Genomic DNA, 18,981 nt, shown 5'->3' on the forward strand with positions numbered 1-18,981 from the left:
TTTCCTCTTGTGTAACAATTTAAAGCATGTCATTACTGCACAATGTCTCAGATGCTAAAGGTCCATTTGTTTTCAATTTGACAACTGCAAGTTCCATGTGTTACTTCACACACTGAATAGGAAGGTAACATGTCTGTTTCTTCAGTCTGCACACTAACATGATTTTTTCAAGGCTTCCATCACATATTCCTCCATGACCTCTTTTCCTCTTGATCAAGGATCCTATTCCAGTCATTCTTGACATGGAAATTGTTCCATACCTTTGATTTTCATCTTAGTAATCTCTGTATCTTGTCCACATTCATCTTAAGAAATAAATTGCACTTGGAAATATGTATCTGTATTATCTAGGCCAATCAGACCAATATCTGTGCTTACGTGAATCTGGGCCCACATAATATACGGGCTAGGTATCTCTTTTAAGATGTATACCGTGAAAACAGGAACTTTCAAAATTATAATATACCTTGTACATGTACTCTAAAATATGAGGTTTTGGGGGGAGATGTTTATCTTGATACAACTCTTTCCCATTCTTCATCTTGGTAAAAGAATTCTTTATCTAGAAAAAAGTAGCTGAGAAGATACTTGGGAAAAAAATAAATATTTTCACAAGAATTTTCCACCTGCCCCCCGCTTCACAAGCTCCTGTAAGAAACCAGGAGCTTCTTTTAGGCTACATATTGCTGTCAGATTTCTTATCTTAAAGCATCTCTTTTAATCTACCTTTACAGTAACGTTTGGCTTTGCCTTCTGGAAAAAGTGGGTGATGGATTCCAAAAGTCAGAAGTCTTAGTCTTGTATTTATCAGCTACCAAATTTTGAGCTGATGATAGCACTTAAGCCTAAAGCAGACACTTGGAGAAAGTCTAAATGCTGAATATACAAAAGTAATCCAACATTTGAAGCTGGTATTTCTTCAACTCTATACCACAAATAAACATCAATACAATTAATTTTATATACTATTGAAATTAATTATTTCAGTCCTTAAAAGTAGGACACTTTGGTACCAGTTATTTTGTTCTGTATTTATTGCTTTTAAGCTTTGGGAATAGGAAAAAAATTGCAACTACATATAGCTTTTACACCAAACTTGGGTTCTTCTTGCCAAAGTGTAAGGACTATATACAATTTAAGCATAATTGTCTAATACTGATTTCAAAGTGTGCATCTTTAGCAAGATAATGTTGAACAGTGCATTTCTTAAATATGTACTTTTACTCTGGGTTTTTATTGTGATATTTACAGTTAGAAACTAGAATTGAGAAAAACATTCTAGATACTTCTACTAAAAAAATTTTAAAGTTTTGATGCACATGATGTATGATGAACCAGTTAAATTAAAAAGGTGTTGTTCCTGTATTCCTATTGAAAATAAAGTCAGCATATGTTAGATGCTTAGCTCATGTAGGTGCATTTGAAAGATACAGCCACTTATCCTCATCATGCCCCATGTCCTGCAACATTTTAGAATCATTATATAATCTTCTCCCGTTCCTCTCTGAGATATAAGGGGGGAATTTGACCTTTTTCCACCTTCTAATTAACTTTGAATTAACTTACCTAGCAAAGAGGTTCTCTTAACCTACTAGTTAACCTGAGGGCAATATTAAGGGAAAAAGAAACAAAACCACCTTTCTGCAAAACAAAAAATTAATACCCTTACAGTTGAGAAAAATGTAAACTAAAAGCCATGAGTAAGCTATTCTTTTTCATTATGACATTTCTCTCAGATTCTACATACAAACTAACATTTCAAGGCACATCAATACAACATCCCTTTAAAGGTTAGTAAGTTTACACTTAAGTAATTTTCTAAGACAAATCTAAACATCACCAGTATTACAGAATTAATACAATTTAGAATTTATTTGATCCCCCTTAAACACAAATTTATGTATTTCTTTTTTAGTATGTAACAAAGTAGAAGAAAACAGTAAATTCTCTTGAATGCATCAGGTTTTGGTGTTTGGGTTGCTTTTTGCTTTTGTTTTATAAATTACCAACCCATTTGAAAGATTCAACTGCTTCCCTTCTTTTCCTCTCCTTTTCCCCTGTCTCCACCTTCCTCAAAAAGAGAATTTATGCTTAAAATTTTGGAACTTCTATATCACAGGTAATTCAACTCTTAAAACAGATGGACTATGTAGACACAATCATAAGGAAGTCTGCAAGAAATTAACGGGTTTTTAAAAGCTTTAGTAATAATCCACGTATATACTTAAATATAAAGTGTACTTCAGTGCACAGTTGACAGCATTTCTCCAAAGTTATTTATTGAAATTAGAATTGCTTAGTACTTCGTGATTAATTTTCTACCTTTCCCACCACCACCTAAAAAAAATCTTTTCATTTTTCACAATTACATATATTTAAAGAATTTCAGTGAGTTATTTTACAGAAAATATTACAGTTTGAGACATTGCACTTGTGTGAAATATTTTTACTGATTTTCTTCTGAAGCCTCTACCTAAGAACCTAGGCCCTTTTTAATTCAGTCATTTTTAGAAATAAACTCTATTATAGAAAGGTTTCACAGTTCTCAAAACCAATTCCAGTTTAGATATAATCACAATAACTTTTAGCTTAATTTATTAGGAATGAACAGGCCCTTTTGAAAAAGCACTTACGGTGTAACACTGTCCACACTAAATACAACTTAAGAAACACATGTTGATTTTTTTCCTCTCTCTGCCTCCTACTCCCCCAAAAAAGCAGCAAATTTAAATTATAAAATAACATTTCGTTAGTCAGTACCATGTAGTGTCCTAGTACAGTATTCAGAAAAATCAATTCCGTAAGAATATGTACATACTATTTGTCTTTTCCTAAGACATCACAAACATCACCATTTCTATTCATCCTTAAGGCAGACCATATCCTTCGGTTTACTAAGGCTCTTTACTTGATCCAGTAGTCTTTTAGGTGTCAAAATATGAGTAGAACCTGACAAAAGAACATAAGTATTAACTGTATCAGTCTGAAATTCTGACTTTCAGACATTCCCCTTTTAAAAAAAAAAAAAAAATCAGTTACATGCTAGTGTTTTTTACTGTACCTGAAAAACTGAGAAGTACAACTGTTCAAAGTGTTTTCATGCATTATCATATAACGTGTCATCATATAAAAATAAGGGTCACCATTAGGTAGGCAGTGTCCCTCTTCCACACACTGAGACATCCAGATTAGGCTGCTTACTTCGGATACAAGTTTCAAGTCCCTGCTCTGCCTGGTCTGAAACATAGGCTTGAACCTAGGTCACTTTTGCTATATGCAATCGTCCCAGCTTGCAAGAAGTCTGCCCATTCTGTGAAAGGGTGAGTTAATGACAGGCTTTATCCTAGAATCAAGAAACCATCTGGATTAAAGATTATCACAAATAGTAGTTTGCCACAGAAATATCAGTTACAGAAGATGGGCTTTTAGTGACTAACATTTCCTTGAAAAATTTGCAACAAATTCCAAGTCTGGAGGAGCAAAGAAAATCATTATTCTTCACGAGTGCACAATTACCTCTCTTGTTCTCATAGAGAGGGATTATAACTTCTGCCGTGAAGGGTCACCCTACACTTACAAAGGGAACTCCTAACTGTTTAAGATTAGAGCTGTCTTGAACCTTGAGTTTCAGTAGTGTCAATCTGAATGGGCTAATATTCCTTGAGTTCTGAATCCAGAATACAGGAAGGTTTTCATCTTGCAGTAAGCAGCATAGAAATTCGGCAGTTATCACCTTCCCTCAGAAATCAGAATTACAAACAAAACTACAAGAATCATCTCTAAACAAAAGGCAAGATGGTGCTATGGTTAGTGTCAGACATTACAGTGAAAGAGTGACCTACATTAAACATGGTTTTGTAAACAGGTCTCAGATGAAGAAACAGTCTTGTTAAACTACATTCCTGTTGTCCTGGTCTTTCCATTGCAACTCAAAACTAGGACCAGCGTTAAACCTACCTCAACCACCACCAACTAAACCAGAAAACAAAAAGTAAACCAAAAAAAAAAATCAACCACACACACAAACACACCTACAACACCCCCCACTATTTTGAGGTAACAGACTCTAGACCTCAGAATGAAGGCTGTCATTGCTTTAGGGAAGAGTATTAATTTATTTAAAATTATGGTAGTAGATTTGATCCTTTTTGAAACGCAAGACTAAATTTAATTGCCAGGCATAGGTATCTCAAGCAATTTAGAATGCTTAGATGACCCTGCACCTGTACACCAGCTACCAGTGCAGATGGATATAGGTCTCTGGTAAGGTTCTGTATCTAGGACCTCTGTTTTGAAACATTGTATATGCAAATATTTTAGCACCTAAGTTTAAACAGCATTACAGGAAATTATTATTTGAAGCACAGCAGCTGATGGAACAACTATTTGCTTCCTCTGAAGTATTAACCGAGAGATTACTACCCCAGCTGGTAATTGATGCATTTACTGCTGAATCTTAAGAAGATTACAGAGATTACTCCAGTTTTCAGGACAAAAGCTACAGATCACGGTGTGGTTTGCGTAAAGTCTCTGAAGAAACCATTACAAGAACTAGAAGATGTTGTAAAGTCAACTGAGCTACACTGAAGAAGTTTTTTGGGGGTTGGTTTGTTTTGGTTTGTTTTTTTAAGAGAAAAAAAACTTGTCTTCCCTTCCTCCCAAATTGAGTAGTTTTGCACTAGTCTGCCAGCTTTCCTACTACTTCCAAAAGCAATGAGAGTAATAAGTGTAGCTGAAGGTAAAGCACAGGCAAATGCAAACGTTTGTGAGGAAACCTTAATGCAAGGAAATACAGGTCTGTTTAAATCCTTTTTGCTATACATGAGTCTACTTTAATAATATATTTCTCTGACATAATTTATGATGATTTTTCTGTAGAGCGTAACTGTATTTATTGTCCTCAATATCTTGTTGCAAAAAACCCCAAGCATCAAGCAATCTAAATAAACTGAAAAGATACTTCTAAGTGCACAGTTTTAAGAAATACATTGGCTATAGTATTAGTTTTCTGAACCAACTTAGGGAATGTAAGAAAGAAGATCCTTACATTTTCCAGAAGCACACGTACTAAACCCCTACATACCACCCTTTTCCCAAGACAAGCTTACCAATAACAACTTCACAGGACTTGTAGGCTTGAGAAACTTCATAAGCACTGCGCATCTCAGAATATGTAATTCCTCCAATCACAAATATAATCAGTCTTGCACTACTCTTTCGCTCTTCTTGATAACTAGCCTTAGGTTTCTGGCGTGCACTGTAAAAGATTTCATAAGATGACATTTATATAGCTTTACTGATTAATTTTGGTCAAAATTATAGACACTTAAGCAGTAACAGTTTCTGTCATGCAGTTCACAGCTTGATTATAATTTCAGGAAAAGAATTAAGACAAATTGGTAATTAAAAGAATTTTAATGAAAACAAGTTAGCACATGACTCAAACTATTCAGTTAACACAAGGGGGGAAAGAAATACAAAGCAAAAAACATTGTTGCACACACAGCTCACACACAAAGGACTTCTACTGAGCAGCTTAATTCTGCATGCTAGCAATTCCAATACCATTTTTCATGAGAGGTTCATTTGAAAAAGCTACAGTCTTAGGTTTTTCAGTCTCCAAACGTGAGCAGAATCTTTAAAAAAAAATATTTGGCTGTTATCAAATAAGATTCAGACAGCTAGAAAGAAAAAAATAAAGCTCTTAAACCACACTTTCTCACACACATATAGTAACTGCAGATTTGGGTTAAACCATCTGCAGTCCTAATCTCTCTTTGCTAGGGTGCCTAAGAGATTCCCAAATTTCACCAGCCTTTAAGACAGATATCCAGCTACAATGTACAGTGACTTGACCTAGTGTTTCCCTGCACTGATCATCATAGTGCATATCCAGGAACATAAGGACACACCAACAATGTGGTTAGCAGTGGAAGTAATGAAACTATTTTTCTAAGGCTGTGTATCTACCTTTTGGCTTTTATTTAGTAAGGTACAAATTCCAATTCAACTGTATCCTCCACATTTCGGATATGTATACTGTTTCCCTCCCTATGAATTCCAGCATCTGATTAGCACAACAAATGTTCTTGCGATACAAACGCTCTTATCTCTATTCCGTATCACCATTTAAGTAACACTACCAAAAGCAATAAAGCTGTCGAATTGGCAGGTATTGGTCATGCGGTTCAAGAGCTTGTGGGATTAAAAAGGGGGAAAGAAGGAACAGTACAAGTTAGTGAGCTAAAAAAAAATTCTAAAATCACCTCTCAGTGCTACTCTAGTAAATATACAAGTACATGGAACGCATCATTTCACATCCTTAGCAGAGAATTCATTTCAACACCTCCAACTTTTCTGGACTTCTCTAAACCATCCCCTGACAACAGGGGTCAAATATCTAACAGGCCCATATTCCCTAATGGGAGAGCCTACAGAAGTTGTATTTAACTTACTGAAGTCATTAACTTCAAGAATGACACCACCACTACCACAGCAGAAATAACTTTCAGAAGAAATGAAAACATTTTTTTTTGCCCAAGTCACAGTATACTGATAATCCATTCCTGAAACTACTTCATGGTAAAAAGCTCAATGGTTTAAACTTCTCATTCTGGGAATATGGAAATGTTATTTCTAGCTTTGAAGCAAGAGGAAGATACTCCAAATAAAGAGCTATAGAAGAGTTATTAAACTAACAACCAAGTTCAGTATGTTTTAGATAAAATAAAAATATACAGTTTACACATTAACATTACCTTATCTAAATTGTTTCACTACTTAGTAAGCACATTTTTACAACACTTCAGAATGTATCTGATAAAATACTGAGAAATGGTAAATTATGTTTCAAGAAATTAAACAATTTACCTTACTGCTCCTGATCCATTCCACGTAGGAGGACACTGGGAAGAATAAGGCCAGTCTTTTGAATCTAGTTTGTTTTCTATAGCATCCTGAAAGACAAAACAAAGACCCACTTTAAACAGCCATGTAGACCTAAAACCCACCAAGTTTCAACTTCCAGTAGGGATGTCTAACTGGAATTTAATGCCAGCACATGCAATTTCTTAAAACAACCAATCACAAGCAGCATCACATGATCAACACTCCTATGTAACAAAATGCTAGACCACGTAATGCTAAAAATTATTACAAGGCTTTTGTATATCACAAGGAATTGGGAGTACGTATGCTTTCTTTATAAACATACTGTTGATTTAACTGTTCAGATTTCACTAGTAGCTTTTCATATGTGATTACCCTAACATATTTAATTTCTCTATAGCAGTATATGAGAGAAGTTAGGGTCCCCTGAAGATGCAAATGAATGTGTGAAAGTCACCAAGAATCTATGAATGACAGCACTGGGTCAGACTACAGGTCCAGTGAACTCTCTATTCTGTCTGACATCAGTCACTAACTGATGCTTAGGAAGAGCTTTAAGAAAAAAGCAACTACACTTCTGGCAAGTAACATTCTCCAGCCTCTACCGATCTACACTTTAGATTTGAATGGCAGTTTAAAGACCGACTGGAGAGAAAAAAAAAAATCCAGATCTTTAAATTACACTAAACACTGCCAATCACAGGACAAGCTGTTCAAAAAGACTTTTTGCTTTCACTTTAATTTGCTTCACCTTTAAAACAACCTCCAATAAGGAGCATCACTAACAGACAGCGGTCTAAATGTTCTGTATTACAGACAGACTAGAAGTGATCACTTTGCTCAACAGATGTATTTAACAAAAGTAACTCAAGATACTATGGAATTTCAAAAGATTGGCTGTAACTGCTCACTTGAGTAATTTTCTGCACTGCACCCATGAATTAACTGGTTGGTCAAATTTACCTCCATAACATCTTTGATAACAGGCGTCCACCTAGAAAGTTGAAAAGTTTCTTCTGAAGAACGGTCCCTCCTTGGGTGTTTATCCTGCTGAGCAGCAGACTAAAAAGATTTTCAAAACATGGTTGTATTAGTGTATTCAGTTTTTTGAAACTTATTCCCAGTTAGTAGCAGGTAGGAGGGGGGATCAGTAGGAAATGTTAAATAATAGCAACAACAACAAAGAACAACAGTTACCTGTAGAATTCAGGATACACTAGAAATACTTTATTACAGAGACAAGGAACTGAGTAAGTTGGCACTTTCCAAAACAAACTCGCTCGAGTCGTCATCTAATGATTTTAGAAGGAACATTATAGGTATCTATCTTTGAAAATTATTCATGTTAATTCTTTAAAGGATTTACCACTTAGACACATCAAAAAAACAAGAATTCCTAGTAATTTCCTGTTTAAAAAAATACCTGGATAATACTGCTAAGAGTTGCTGAAAGAGTTGTAGACAAGTGCTTGGGTGACAGGAAATTACAAAATAAAAAAATACATTCTTACTGAAGAGAGAACAGGAACATCAAGGTATTTCCAATTTCTTATCATATCACTATCACTTTCTATTTGTACATTCTGGATCAGCTTGTCCAAGTTCTCCTGGGTAGTTCCTTTGATATAAGGAAAACACAACTTAATTACCATGTGACTGTAAGACCAGTTTTGTCGCTCACATTCTAGGCTGTTACTTAGTCCAGGATTTTTTTTTTTTTTTCCTTTGGCCAGTCTACTCTAAGTTTAACATAATGTTATATTTTAGCTAAAATTTTGCTTAATGGTCCATTTTTGAGACTAAAACTCAATATTGTTATAGATTCCTCAAGACCCACATTCTGCCAATTTCCTCCTCCTCTACTACAAATTCTTCCCCATTGACTTCATTTTCAGGTTGCAATGAACATGGAACTCCCCCTTTAACAGTTTCAATACTACGTGAAAAGAAGAAAATTTAAACTGTTGCACACATCCAAGCACAGGAATGATGCTAAAACACTGTATGGATCTGCACTTGTATTGAATCTCTTAACTCCTTATCAATAGTATCTTTGCTACTAATTTGAGAGAAGAGAAGCTACAGAAGCTGGACAGTATTTCTTTCAAATTTGGCCATCAACTCCAATACAGATGCTTAAGTTAACTAAAAATACTGCACTATTCCAAAACTTGAGTTGAAGTCCATAGCACTGAGGGGGGAAAAAAAAAAATTCAGGCAACTTATCATACCATTTGTGCTAAAGATATACAGGAGAATAGCTCTAATTTTGTCATAGCTTTCGTGACTTTTGTTAAGAAGAACTGGAAGGAGGACTCTCATCGAGTCTTTCACTTTTTGACCTTCTGCATCAGTTCCAAGAGCCAGGTCCTAAATTGAAAAACAAGTGGGTTTAGTGAGTAGTCATTAAAAAAAAGCATTGTTTTGTGTGTTCTCACATGCATTTTTATGCAAGTGTTGGTTTCAGGGAACAATCAAGCTGCATCAATTTAAACTCAGCATGAAAAGTCTTTGACATAATTACTTCAATAGTTACAGCATCATAGTAACACTACATAACACTCTTAAACATTTAAGTGTTTGATATCTAGAATTCATATAAATTACAGTTTTTAACTTGAGATGAGTAGTACAATGTAATGCCTCACCCTAACAGGTGCTTTTCCCAGACATTTTAAGAGGGCTTCCTTCTGCAGAACATAGTAAGGCAAGCTCAGAGGAGTTTTGAACAAAGAAAACACGACGACGATCCTTATACAAATCAGCCAGATTCAAAGACAAAAAAACCCAAAACTCTAAAATCACCTCCTTTATTGGCAGAGTAAGAGCCTTGTGCACCTTGCTTAGTTTTAATACTACTACCTCAAAAAGTGATCGCCAAAAAAAAAAAAAAAAAGGCCAGAGACACACTACTTTTGTCAGTTAGAAACAAGCATCTATTCCTACAAACAAAAAAGTCGCATTTGCAGTAAGTTGTTGTTTGGTTTGTGGGTTTTTGGTTTTGGGTTTTTTTTTTAAACATACCTGTTCAGTTTTACAGAGCCTCTCTACATTAGATTTGAACTTGCTCATGCAATCTTCTGCTAAGTTAAGATAGATAACTTGCTAGAAGACAAAAAAAAATAAATCACAAGCTGCCATAACTTGCCTTTTTTTTAAAACACATCAAGCAATCATTTTTACTGGTTACAGAAGTCAGTCCTGCAACTATCCTTTAGCACCATCCTGCATTTTCTGTGTTTTACCCTTCACTTAGAGATTGACCCCCATGATACCTTTTAAAACATTAAGCTACTACACTATCTTCAATCCTCAAAGCACACACGTCATTCAAGTGTTTTTTTACATACTAAAAGGAAACACCTGAAAAAAAGTCATCTTCTCAAAATTTTACAGTAGGTGAACATACTAATTTGGAGAAAAGTTACATAACACACTTAACAGAAAACTGACAGAATAAAACTAGACTTCAACAACACTGAAAATTCTAGTGTACAAAATGATTTATCTTGAAGTTGTAGTTACAAAAGACCCCTTACCCTACTAATCTCTTTACGGTAGTGCGGCATCTTTTTCATTAACTGGGACAGAGCAGATATCGATAACTGTGAAGAAATTATACAAGTTGAAAAATTTTTTCCCAATATTTGACACCTTTATTGCCCTTCCTGTTGCAGCCTTGCTTCCCCCCCACAAAAATAACTGCCACTGAGATAAGCCTCAATTTCTGTAATAGGCCCATGAATTACATTAATGTGATCAGCTGAAAATAATTAAGTTACCAGGAAAAACACCACTACATTAATTTAAACAACTTACTTTTCCTTCTGTTGCTTTTCTTTTTGATGCAACTTCTTTCAAAAGTTTTGGTATTTCCCTGAAAAAATAAAGAAAGAAAAGTAATCAAATGCAACAGCACCACAGTGCTCTTAAGATCTTTACTTAAAAACTTAAAAGAACTGTGAACAATAACTTCTGAATGGAAGAGCTTCAAATACAGATCTCCTTCACAAGACTGTTTTTTGACAAAGGAAACTGAAGTTAAACATTCTGTTTATGATATCTGCATGATGTCATTTGATGCAACAACTTGCTAGTACTTTATGCAAAATAATCCCTTCAGATTTAAAAGATTTGAAGATACTTTCCAGGAAATAATTTTATTTCAATTTTCCTCAAGAACTGTAATTAATATTAGTAACATTGCATACCTCTGTATATACTGTATTTTTGAAAGTATGTTTTCTTCCTGGCATCGATATTTAACAGGATGCAGTCTATATTGCAAACCATCTTCACTACTGTCTGTATTCCTACTTTCTTCACAGTTCAAACATATTCCCTCTCAAATAAACTTTTATAACTTGCATTTTTAACTAGTTTTTGTTATTTATTCACATACTCTATCACATCTGCAATATGCTTGTGCCGAATCTTCACCCAGAGCTCATCATCTTCCTCCAGAATTGCCTCCTGTTCCTTCCCAGCAGGTCCTTCTGTTTTGTACCTTCCAAGAGAAAATTCAAACAGTTGTTTGGGTTTCCCCCCACCTCATTCTCATAACTCATTAAGACTATTAACTGTTATGGTTTATTCAACATACATGGTAATAGCAGTAACGTACATAGGTCTTCACTTACAAGCCAAGCTATTGCTCAACACAACATAATTTACAAAACTATTTTACAAACTAGATCTTTGAACATCGAAGAAGCAGATGAATTTTAAAATTATTCTTTGGGGCAATAGCTTCTGGACATTCTTTTAAATCAATAGTAACTAGAGTTTCAATCATGTATTTACATGCACCTCAATTTCTCTTCAGCTTCCAATGTCAATTTCCCTTTGCCTTCAAATGCAAATTGTGTGCAAAGTAATACACATTCAGATTGTAAAGTGCAGCTTTCTATATTTACTATAAGATGTTTTGTAATTCTTAAGGAAAATGAAGTCCCATTCACCCACAAAATAGAGTAAGTAGGACAAATCACTTCACATATACAAGAAACATGCTTCACAGCATTACAGACCAGCTATTACTTTTCTACAAACAGAAATAAACCTATGAAGCAAGATGTCCTGGTTTGGCCCAAACCAGGCCAATTAGTCTTAAAGAAACCAAGGTCACTGCTAAATTCCTCACTGCTTATGAGTGAAGAGCCAAAGGGGGCTCGCACCTGCAGGGAGGAGCAGACAGGGCAGGTGACCCAAGATTGACCAACGAGGTATTCCATCCCATACACGTCATTCTCACTTTCCTATTTATCACTAACCCACTGCCTCCTGGAGGTGGGGCCCAGGAGGGACGGGCCCTCCTGTCTCCCACTGATTGGTACCAGCTTTGCCAATTCTCCAGTTAAAAGCCTGCAGGTGTGATGGCAGGGAGAGCTACTGCATTTTCCCCTCTGCCCGTGCTGGGGGAGCAACTCTGCCTGAGGAGGATTTCCAAGCTCTTGATCTTGGTTTTGTATATATTTGTATATATTTGATTATTTCTATTATTATTATTATTATACTCTTTTTCATTATTATAGTTTATTAAAACTGTTTTAACTTTCCAACCCATAAGTCTCTCTCCCTTTTCCCTTTCCCTTTCCCTTCAGATGGGGGTGGGGGGGTGAGGGTTAACAGAGAGCGTCTGCCACAGGTTTAATAGCTGGCCCAGCTTTAAACTGTGACACAAGATAACAATCATACTACATAACATTTTCACATATACAGAAACTCACACAGTGTATACAGTCAGAAAGCAGTGGGAAAAAAAAAATACAAGATTAATTGTGAAAGTCAGATCATGACTACCTAGAAAACATGCTCTGCTACTTTTTCACACCCAGCAATTTCAGATATATAGAATTCTACATTTTCTATGTAAACATTCACTCAGTGTTTCTGACAGAGAAGATACACATTTCTGCTTGTTTAACTACGCAATGAAGCAATTAGGTCTCATTTGCTGTAGTGGGTCATCAGAAAGCAAAGTCTTACCAAAATCTTTGATGTCAGAACAATCCAACAGCAAAGTACGTACCTTATGTAAAATAAGGTCATGCTATTCCAAATAGTGATAAAATAATGCTTATAAACTGAATACGGCTTACCTAAGTGTGCATTTAGGATAGAAACATGTAAATTTTAACAACTACACAAATTAAATGACTGGAGCTAAAAAAGTGAGCATTCCTGAGAAATAACTAAGCTTTTTCTCAGTATTCTATTGCCTTGCTAGGCCAAGAAGGCTGAGAATATGAAAGAAAAGGTAGAGAATCTGAACATGCACTACCAAGGTTTTGTTTCAAGTCTAGTACAAAGTTCTTTGTTTTTAAAAAAAATGCAATTTGTTAGACTAAAAACTTAGCAAAAATGCTAATTAGATCCTACTTAATCTCAACTAAATGAGGAAGTTAACAAAAAGAGGAAGTTATAAATCCAAGAGGAAAGACTAATAGGTGAAGCAACCCTTACGTAATATAAGCAACTAATACTGCTATGGTGCAATTCAGCTAAACAATTCCATAGACTTTATAATCAATAATAAAGTGTTTAGATTTTTTTTTAAAAAGTACTTGCTTGTAAGTATCATTTTCAATTGGTAGCAGATCATATGCCATTGCCTGGAAGGTGAGTTCATGAAGAACAGTTGATACTGGGTCAAAACCACGATCAATTATTATTAGTTGGGAGTGGGTTTTAGCCTAGAAAGCCATCAAATAAATGTAAAGTTAAGACATACAGTACCAAGTTAATGCATTTTAAATCAATTTACAGTAAATTACAGAACTGCAGACATTTTTGGAAAAAATAGATGAGAAAAACTAAAAAGTTTGGTGCAAGTGTTTATCAACATAAATAGAAACAAACATTTAAATGATAACCAGAACAAAGTGGTTTTAAATAGTAATTTTCAGGCAATGCTCTTAACCCATTGCAATGCATTCAGTAACCTCATCGAGTGAACAAGAAGTGTAAAGAAAAAAAAAAAAACATACCCACAACCCAACACCACATAAAAAAGGCCTCCCACTGATTTTTCAGAAGTAAGTGTATAGTTTGTATTTCAGAGTAGATTATCTATACCATGCTGCAATACAGGAAAAAAAAAAAATCTCAAAATATTCAACTGAAAGTTTCACTTCAGGGTTTAGCAGAGTGGCAGTAGCATCAGGCACATTTATTTCTGTAGCAGAATGGAATGTCACCAAGTCAGAATGATTGACCCCACACTTCTGCATCTAGGCAGCTACCCTAACCTGCCCTGATCTGTAGTGACAGATCAAAAACATTATTTATGTGAAAAGCTGTATCTTTGTGGGCAATAAATCCCTCAGTGGGAGATATTCCAATTCTACAGTCCCTTCTACACATGGCCCTGTGGAAGGTGATGTTAAAACAAAAAACTTATGCACTTTTCTTCAGGATTGTATCATCCCCTACATTATCATAGGGCCATTTTTCAAGTACAATTAGTTTGATCACACAAATTGTATTTGCTTATATACACATTTACTGTATTAGTTACTACCTCTAAGTTGCTTTCATGCACAAAAACAACTAATTGGCAACCAGTTGCCTTCAATAATAAATAAAATCTGGTTTTGTAGAACCTACTGTCAGAACATATTCCAAAGATTACTTTTCCCCCAGATTTACAAAAAAAGAAGCACACATTTTAGTTCACTTTCTACCTTTATTTGGCTTTTCTCATCAGTTTTGTAGTAGTTTTCAAGATTTTTTTCAACAAGCTGTGCAAGTTTGCTGGCTTTATCAGATGGTCCACTGGGAAAAAAAGGAAACATGCAAAGATAATTTAAATTTCTTCATCAAAACACTAAAATGCTACCTTTAAAACAGAAAGAACTTCCTAGATTGATCCTCTGGTTTTACAAGCAGTTTCTAAACTCCATTCTAAGTATTTCCAATATCTTTTAACTTATATTACGATTCTACTCTTTGAATGCTTCAGGTACTTTACACAGTAGAAACAACTTCAGCCAAAAGACTGACATTAGCTGGCATGTGGTCCAGCACGTATAAATCTCACTCAAGAGGCAGGAAACAAGCAAGAAAAAAGAAAAAGACAAAACAGTCAAGCAATTATTTCTTTGTTACCTTTGCAGAGAATAAGGCACCACTTCACATTACACCACAGAAAGCAATTCTTGAGCATGATTTCAGATGCCTACTTTGACTTCAAAGATACTACTCTGTACTCTATCAAAGCTCACAAGAGGTATTCTCAATATCTGTACTACAAAGAAATCCTGATCCCGTCTGCCTCAGCAATTTATGAATTCCTTGATGCCAAGTAGAGCTGCAAAACTACCAACAGGAGCAGTTCTGCTATGGGATTATGCATGCGGTGTGTTAGAATGCAGAACATTAGAGTGGCATCCTACTGACCAAACATGAAACAAGCAGTTCATAACAAAACAGGGTATACTAAGTACTGTTATATGAATACCCATAGAGAAATAATTCATTGCTCTGCCTACACTTCACAAACTCCTATCACTCCACATTTCAAGCTGTGGATGAAAAAGTTATTCCACAATAAAAGAAACTATGCTGCAGCCTCAAGCTATTACCAAACAATGTAGAAAGTGCTAGAAGTGAAAGCAACTATGCTATACAATACTATTTTGTCCCACCTTCTATATCGTACTCCTGGATTCTCATCTAGCGTGGCACATAAGGTAACAATTTGTTCAGCCATTACTTGCATTACAGCGTCTTTATCCTTCGTCTTTTCCAGAGCTGGACTATAACAGCGGTAGAATGCATCTGGGACATTGAGAGTGAATACCTACATAAAGCACAACCAAGAAAAAAAAAAAAAAAAAAGGCTTAAATTGTCTATTTCTAAAATATCTGGTAAAAGACTTGCTGATACTTTAAAACTACATGCTGTAATAAAGTCATACATAATATACTTAAAAAAAAAACAAACCCACACTGTAGTCCTCTTTCTCTGTCCTGTTGAGCTCATCTGCTTCTTGTTCTCACATTCTTTTCCCTTATTGCTCTCCTCCCCTATGTAAATTACTATATTTTTCAAACTGCTTCCTGTCTATACAGATGGAGGGACCTGAGACAGGCAGAACTAAATACCATGCAGTGTCTCATACAGAGCCATACAATGCAATACCAGAACGATAATAGAAGGTATCAAGTTAAATTTGTTTAAAACAGAATTTTACATATTGTATCTGTTTATTATATTAAGACTTTACCTCTTTACCTGCATTAAACCTTGATAAAAGATGTTTAGTATTACACAGAAGAAACACTTTTTCAAGTTTACTAAATGGAATGCAAACATGGAAACAATTCCATTGTCAGTAAATGTATCGTCTCTGGCTTCAGATGGAATTTGTAACTACAGAGCCAAAGAAGAATGCCCATCCAGATAAAGACATTTGTTTCATTCAGGTAGATAATCACTTGGACTTTGCCCAGAGCTCAGTCTGATTATTTACTCTTATCACCAGAGAAAGCAGGCCCAGGGACTTTAAATTAGGAGAACCAATTAACTTTCTCTGTTCCTTTGCTAAGGATTCAAAATATTCTCACAACCCAAAATATTGAGAACACTAAACTAAAACCAAGAAGAGACTAAGTGCTACTTATTTTCAACTTTAGAAAAGTAGTCCCAATTTCTACTTTCATGGTAAATCCTCCAGAGAACCAGGACAACAAAATTTTCATATGCTTTATTTGGTAGAGAAAGCTACAAAACTTTTTCTTAAGAGCAGCTTTAGCAGAACTCAAAAAGTTTTAAACAAAGCTTGGGAATATCGACACCACTGGAAAACAAACAAACCAACCACCACGCTAATTATTCTCTGATGGCTTCTCAATCTAAATAATAAAAAACCTTTATAATAAAAAGGAGTGTGTCTTCAAACTAGGAAACTGCATGGGTAGCAGCAACCTCTCCTATATTCACCTGCCACTTGGTATACTTAAGAGTTCTGACCCCTTGATACATTCATAAGGTTTGAAGAACACAGGAAAGACATTCACAGTTACTTCTACAACTCCCAATAGTGGACAAGGTTTGGGGGCTTCACTGTATTAGTGGACTTCAGCCTTCTGTATCTGACGAAGTCCATGAGCAACAAATTATTTCTCAGCATGATACCCACTGTGTAGTTTCCCCATGGAAACCACTCATTAGTTTCCATTGGTGGTCTCAAATTTTTAATTGAAAAAACATGGATTTCCATGTTTTCCTCTCAATAAAAAGGTTGCAAAGTTGCTATGGTTTTTGTTTCTCTTTTTTGAGAGGTTTTGGTTTTGTTCCCCTCCCCTTCAATTCTCTTCATCCATTTGCTCTCCTTTTCTGATTTTCACCAAGTAGTTAAGTTCTACTTATTCCTATTCCTATGCACAAACCTACCTAGTCTGTCAAAATAACATCTCAGTATAAGCAGCAACAAACTTTACTGCTTACTAAAGACAATCCACAATACTTTCCTTCTCTTAAGGAATACATTCCTCCTCTAAATTCTCTACTGCAACTGACTCCTAGTGTTGCAAACAGGTCAAGCACAAGCAGTAAACCTTATAAGTAAGTAAGTACAGGAGCATTTGTTTTCATCTGAAAAACCACAAGCAAGCACTGGAAACGTGCCAAAACAGTACTAGGTCTCACATACAGTTTGTCAGTGACAGAAAAAAAAAAAAAAAGCTATATTCTATTTGTTTTCTAGCAGGTCAACAATAGGGGGAGGGAAAATAGTCCTCCAGACTATTTTCTGCTGTTGAGATCAAGAATGGAACTTACCTGAGACTCATATGGGAAGAAGGAAATGTTGATCTCCTTGCATCTCCTTATTGATTTTGCACAGGAAGACTTAATTTTATTGAAGAGGTTGTCAGGACAAACTAGGAAAAAAAAAAAGATTGTACGTTTAAATCATTTATGCATGTTCCAGCTGTTAATTCACTTATAAGCTTACAGTATTCAGAACAGACAATTCTAAATTAAGAACCAATTAACAGTAACATACAAAAAGGGTGCCAAATCTTCCTAAAGTAAAAGAGAATGTATAACCAATATTTTGTGTCCGAGATCTCTTTTTCAAGAAGCATCACTGGTCATTTTTTACCAGCTTTTGGCAAGTGAAGTTGTAGAACACTCATTAGCAGGCTGCAGCAGTGAAGGATATTGATTTTAACAAAGCAAACGTTTCTGCTATTTCTTCTCGTATAGAAGAGAGAAAACATTTCCCAAGCTACAAAAAGGTTAAAGGCAGAAATAATGTGCACATATCAAATATCAAAACACAGAGAAATATGGAATTTAGTTATAGATCTCAAACGTGTCCCACTACACTTACAGGCTGCATCGGATCCCAGTCTAGAAACTGAATTTAAGGAATATTTGGATGACACAAATACTATACAGACTTGGAAGTGACAGAGGTATTTCTCTCACTCCTCTCAACGTGAAAAGCTTTGGCAAGTATTCAAACTGAAAGCTTGCACACTTGCAACAAAAAAACATATAGCAGGATAGCAGTATTTTTCCAGAACAAGAATTGCTGCATCAGCATAAAATGAGACAACAAGCAAAGATGTTTTGATAGTAATTCGATAACTGCTTTGAGAACATAGGGTAGCAGATATGCACCATCCACGGACATCCATATAGACAGCCACAACTCAGTCTCTGCCTTCAGCGGCCTGTTTGGGTTTTTTGTTTTCCCTTCTTTTCACGCCATTTTAGTCACACTGACTGACTGCAGAAGAACATGCAGTCACATTAACCCCATTTGCACTAATTGTCTCTGCTTTGCAATTTATATTGTGCATGCAAGTAGACACCTTCTTTCAGGGGATAGGAAAAAAAGCTGGCCTACAAGTCTCAAAGGAACTACCTAAAATAACCAATTACAAAACATTGTTCTTGCAGCAAATTCTCATGCATTTATATTTTGAAATGCTATTTTGCTTACATGAGATACACAGTTTTACTTGAATTGTCTTCCCCCACACTCTCCAACATAGGAGAAGACTGGAATACTTTAAAAATAAAACTCGATTACCTAAATTAAAAGCTGAGGTGGGGAATGATCAACATTGTCTGGT

At 35.4% G+C, this 18,981-nt stretch overlaps 1 protein-coding gene across 5 annotated transcripts in view; it reads right to left on the reverse strand.

Moving 5' to 3' along the window:
- STXBP3 (syntaxin binding protein 3) overlaps positions 1–18,981 on the reverse strand; it is a 34,688-nt gene that overhangs the window by 6,805 nt on the left and 8,902 nt on the right. For 3 of the 5 annotated variants that reach the window (XM_068405990.1, XM_068405988.1, XM_068405991.1), the window contains 14 exons: positions 17,675–17,775; positions 15,537–15,691; positions 14,574–14,664; positions 13,459–13,583; positions 11,291–11,395; positions 10,708–10,765; positions 10,428–10,493; positions 9,913–9,993; positions 9,120–9,258; positions 8,400–8,506; positions 7,852–7,950; positions 6,871–6,956; positions 5,109–5,257; positions 2,313–2,949 (listed from right to left, as the gene is read on the reverse strand). In XM_068405990.1, coding sequence (XP_068262091.1) covers positions 2,858–2,949; positions 5,109–5,257; positions 6,871–6,956; positions 7,852–7,950; positions 8,400–8,506; positions 9,120–9,258; positions 9,913–9,993; positions 10,428–10,493; positions 10,708–10,765; positions 11,291–11,395; positions 13,459–13,583; positions 14,574–14,664; positions 15,537–15,691; positions 17,675–17,775 — 1,454 coding nt within the window. In that variant the 3' untranslated portion in view covers positions 2,313–2,857. Of the gene's footprint in view, positions 1–2,312; positions 2,950–5,108; positions 5,258–5,565; positions 5,637–6,870; positions 6,957–7,851; positions 7,951–8,399; positions 8,507–9,119; positions 9,259–9,912; positions 9,994–10,427; positions 10,494–10,707; positions 10,766–11,290; positions 11,396–13,458; positions 13,584–14,573; positions 14,665–15,536; positions 15,692–17,674; positions 17,776–18,981 lie in introns of those variants that run through there. The other 2 variants (XR_011048616.1, XM_068405989.1) reach the window with 2 other exon arrangements.

The sequence above is a fragment of the Nyctibius grandis genome, chromosome 8, assembly GCF_013368605.1.
Source record: "Nyctibius grandis isolate bNycGra1 chromosome 8, bNycGra1.pri, whole genome shotgun sequence".
NCBI classification, from domain to species: Eukaryota; Metazoa; Chordata; class Aves; order Nyctibiiformes; family Nyctibiidae; genus Nyctibius; species Nyctibius grandis.